Below are 4710 nucleotides of genomic sequence, written 5' to 3' on the forward strand. Positions count from 1 at the left end.
AAAAATGAAAAATATAAAAGAACACAAAAATTAAAACATTGAAAAAATACACACACACAAAAGGTTTAAAAAATAATAATTAGTAAATAAAAATATATATTAAATCATAAAAAATTAAAAACACATAGCAAAAAAACAAATATAAAAACATGGCAAAAAAAACACAAATATAAAAATATATATAAAAAGGACAAAAACTAAATCAAACATAACAAATTACAAAGAGGAAAAACAAAATTAAAGGAAAAAAAAACAAAAAAAAACTATAAAAACAAATATACAAAAAAAAACAAACAAACAAACAAAATAGAAATAGTTTTAAATAATTCAAAAAAAAACTTCAAAAAAAGCATTCACATTAAATTAAAAAGATAAAAAACAAATACAAAACATTAAAATAAAAACATAAAACATAAATAAAAATACACAGACACAAAAAAAAAGTATATTAACATTACTTAAAAAAAAACAAAATATGAAGCCTCGGCCTCGGCCCAAAGCCGATTCTCGGAATCGACCAACCTTGGTAACTCTGCGCATAGCTGCCAATGCTGCCCAGCCCAACAGTCGAGTGACCCTGGGTTGGCCAACCGATTTCGGAAATCAGCCGGCCAACCCAAGGCCGCTCCTCTGCTGGGCTAGGCAGCCTTGGTAGCTGCGTGCAACTGCTAAGGCCACAAAGCCCAGCGTCCAAGCGACGCGAGGCTTGGCAGGCCAATTCTCTGAATCGGCGTGGGCCTAGGCTGATTCTCAAAATCAAGCCTTAGGTTCAAATTTTGAATTTTTTTTAATATTGTTAGTATACTTTTTTGACTTTTTAATTATGTTTTTTTAATTGAATGGCTTTAAATTTTTTTTAATTATGTTTTTTTTTGTTTTTTCAGTTGTTTTTTTATATATGTTTCATGGTTTTATTATAATATTTTCTATTGGTTTTTTATGTTTTTAATTTAATTTGAATATTTTTTATTAGTTTTTTTTCTTTTTAATTATTTATAAAAAAAATTACTTTTGGGTTAATTTTTTAATTTTTTTTAATTTATGTGTGTTTTCAAATATTTGTATTTTTATATTACATAATTTTTTATTATTAAATTCATTTTCCAAAATCTTTTGACTCTCGCAAGGCCGCGCTGCTGCAACCCTAGCCGCGCCTGGCTGATCTCTCTCTCCTTCGCGCGGTCTTCTCCTCTATGGAGCTCGGAGGTGGCCCTGAGGCCCCTCCTCCCTCGCCTCCGGAGCTCGAAGCCTTCAGATCCCTCATAGCAGCTGCTGGGAAACGACAGATCACTAGTTCACAGCAAAAGTTCGTAAAAAAATTGGAAAGCATCCCCATGGTGACCTTGCCTGTGGAGGAAACTTGCAGAACAACGTTGAACCTAGCAGAAAGAGGCCTCATCGGCCAGTTTACAGGGCTATGGCCATCCCCGAAAGCAGTTGAAGAATGGGTTAAACAAAACTGGATACCACTGGTTAATGAAGGAATAAAAAGTCACTTTGTAGGCAAAGGGTTCTTCGTTTTCGTGTTTGATAACGTAGACGACAGAAGCCTGATCTTCAGAAATGGGCCATATTTCATGGGTCCCCAAGGCCTCTACTTGAATAAATGGTCCCCAGACTTTGATCCAGCACAAGATGTGCCCACGGCTGTACCTGTTTGGGTGCATCTCCCGCACCTTCCCCTTCATTCCTGGAGTCAGAACTCGCTACAATCCATTGGCAATGCCCTAGGAAGATACATAGATCAGGCACCGAGGAAGGATCAATACTCCTACGCCTGCATCTGTGTAGAGGTCGATCTGGAAGTCGGGCTACCTGAAGCAATCAAACTCTCGGTGGCGGACTGGACACACATCCAAGAGCTCGACTATGAACAATTACCCTTTAAGTGTCGACACTGTCACGAATACGGGCATTTCGCAAGATACTGCAAAAAAAAATGAGGAGGCATCAGAGAAATAAAAAGGCGAACAATGGAAACAAGAAAAGAAAACAACAAGTAGCAGGCAGAACAACAAAAATAAAGCTAAAGAGACAGGGAATAAAGTAGGGCAAGAAAGTGCAAGCAATCAAAACACTGGAAGCAGGGAAACCATTAGCATCGTGGAGGACAAAAATCCCTTTGAATCTCTCAAGCTACCTCCAGACCCTCCAGAGACAGAGCAGGAAGATATTCCTCAGCTGAACAATACCGACACTTTAGAGCCAGGTAACAATCCAAACCTAACCCCAAGTAATACTTCTTCTCCTTCTTATGCTGATATAATCAAACAAAAGAAGAAGAACACAGAAAACACGGGCTCATCAGATGATGAGACCTTTGAAAGGCCATCAAAAAGAGTTGGAAGAAGATCAAACAAGGAAACCAGGGAAGAAGAGTCAGAAAGACAAAAAACCCTTGGCAGTCAAGCTACCATTGAGATGACCCTCGGGAGGAATACCAGACCAAGGGTCCCCAAGGGAGGAGGGCCTACCCCAACGAGTGGTAAATGATGCAACTGGTCTCTTGGAACTGCAGGGGTTTGGGTAATCCCACTAAGGCAGAGGCCATTAAATATTTATTGAAAATGGAACCCACAGACATTCTCATGCTCCAAGAGACAAAAGTAGAAGGGTAGATCCTTCTAAATACTAGTAACACAAAATGGAAATTCGATTCTGGAAAGGTTGTCAGTGCTAGAGGCACGGCTGGAGGAATAGGCACATTCTGGTCAAAAAACTCCTTTTCTTTAGAGAGATCCTTTGAGACCCAACATTGGATATACACTGAATTGCGTCACACAGCAAGCAACCTCATCCTAGCTTTGTTTAACATGTATGTCCCTGTACACTATGATGAAAAGAAAGAGTGCTGGAAGACACTCTCGGACTTTCTAGAGCGTCTTAATCCTATGAATATAGTTATAGGAGGTGACCTGAACATAATTCTAGATTCTAAAGAGAAGAGAGGAGGGACCTTCTCAAGAGACCCTTTTCTCACCACAGTGGAGAATCTGATTCTACAGTGGGACCTAGTAGACTTCAAGCCAGTGAAAGGAGAATACACCTGGACCAACAACAGAACAGGAGAAAACCACATAGCAGCAAGGCTGGACAGATTCCTCATCAGCAGCTCTATAATGATGGAAAAAAGAATAGTCACCAACAAGATTCTTCCAAAACTTACCTCGAACCAAAAACCAATTCTCCTCTGCCTGAAAGAAGAAGAATACTTAGGTCCCCTCCCCTTTCGCTTCAGCCCTCTCTGGGCAGAAAGAGAAGGGTTCTTTGAAACAGTTCAATCAGCTTGGAGAATAGATGTTTCAGGCTCCCCAAGCTATGTGTGGGAGCAAAAAATGAAAAATGCAAAGAAGGCCCTAAAAGAATGGATAAAGAAACCTATGAATACCCACACCAGTAAAAGGAAAGAGGCTGTCATTCAGCTGGAAGAAATCCAATTTGAATTGGAAGAGAAAGATATTTACCCCATGGATTTAGACAAAGAAAAATCTGCACAAAGGAAAACATATTGCTCCTTCAGAAGCGAGGAAGAGTACTGGCGCTTAAAGTCTCGCAGTTTGTGGCTTAAAGCTGGGGATAGAAACACCACATATTTTCATAGACAGTACAGAGCTCATCTTTCCTGAAATCATATAGCAAAAATCACCACATCTAATGGACAGGTATGTAAAGGATTTGCCCAAATCAAGGAAGCTGCAGTGAAGCATTTTCAGATTCTTCTTACTGCAGAAAGGGATGGGAGTGAGGAGGACATATCAAAGTTCCTCGCAAACATACCAAAGCTAGTCAGCATAGAAGATAATGAAAATCTTATGAGCCCAGTCACGGAAGAAGAGATTTCTAATATTGTCTGGTCCATGGAGCCAGACAAAGCACCAGGACCTGATGGATTTTCAATCCACTTTTACAGAATCTGTTGGGAGCTAATCAAACCTGATCTCCTCATAATGATACGTGGATTTATGAGGAAGGAAAAGGTTGGAGGTGGAATAAATTCCACCTTCCTCGCTTTAATACCCAAGGAAACAAACCCAGGATCATTTGACAGATACAGGCCGATCTCACTCTGCAATTCATCTTACAAGATAGTGGCCAAACTTCTGGCTAACAGAATCAAGCCTCTCTTGCAAAAGCTCATTTCTCCAGCCCAAGGGGGATTTGTGAAAGGAAGACATATCCTGGACAACGTCATCTAAGTCCAAGAAGCCCTACACTCGAGCCACTCACGCAAAGAACAAGGTATGCTTATAAAACTGGATATGTGTAGTGCTTTTGATAGAGTTAACCGCTCTTTCCTGTACAGGGTTCTCTCATCCTTCGGATTTAACCAGGACTTTATAAACCTAATCAAAGCTTGCCTAGAGAAGATCTGGATAGCCCCAATGGTAAATGGGAGACCAGCAAATTTCTTTTTAGCCACCAGGGGATTGAGGCAGGGCTGCCCCCTTTCACCATTTCTTTACATTCTGATGGCAGACTCCCTGAGCAGAAAGCTGACCTTGGAAAAACAAAATGGAAACATTCCAGGGATCAGAATCGTGAAAGGAATTGCCCCAGTGAATCACGCGTTGTTCGCTGACGACTCACTGTTGCTCGGGGGTGCTTCTCCAAGAATAGCAAACTCCTTCAGAACCATCCTTAAAAAATTTGCAGTATCTCTGGAGCGTTAATCAGTGAAAGGAAAAGTGTTGTTTATGGATGGAATACAGA

The 4710-nt window shown here is 40.2% G+C and overlaps 1 protein-coding gene across 1 annotated transcript; it reads left to right on the forward strand.

Annotated features, from left to right (window-relative positions):
- Window positions 1–1193: 1193 nt before the first annotated feature.
- On the forward strand, window positions 1194–1943 carry LOC149220712 (uncharacterized). The gene has a single exon (XM_089387174.1). It carries the CDS (start codon window positions 1194–1196, stop codon window positions 1941–1943), a length of 750 nt encoding a protein of 249 aa, XP_089243300.1.
- Window positions 1944–4710: the final 2767 nt, after the last annotated feature.

Source organism: Pinus tabuliformis, chromosome Q (genome assembly GCF_031772625.1).
Source record: "Pinus tabuliformis cultivar Carrire ecotype Pingquan chromosome Q, CPIR1, whole genome shotgun sequence".
NCBI classification, from domain to species: Eukaryota; Viridiplantae; Streptophyta; class Pinopsida; order Pinales; family Pinaceae; genus Pinus; species Pinus tabuliformis.

Excerpts from the sequence above, each read along its gene's own strand:
- LOC149220712 (XM_089387174.1), top strand. The coding sequence starts at position 1,194 with ATGGAGCTCGGAGGTGGCCCTGAGGCCCCTCCTCCCTCGCCTCCGGAG.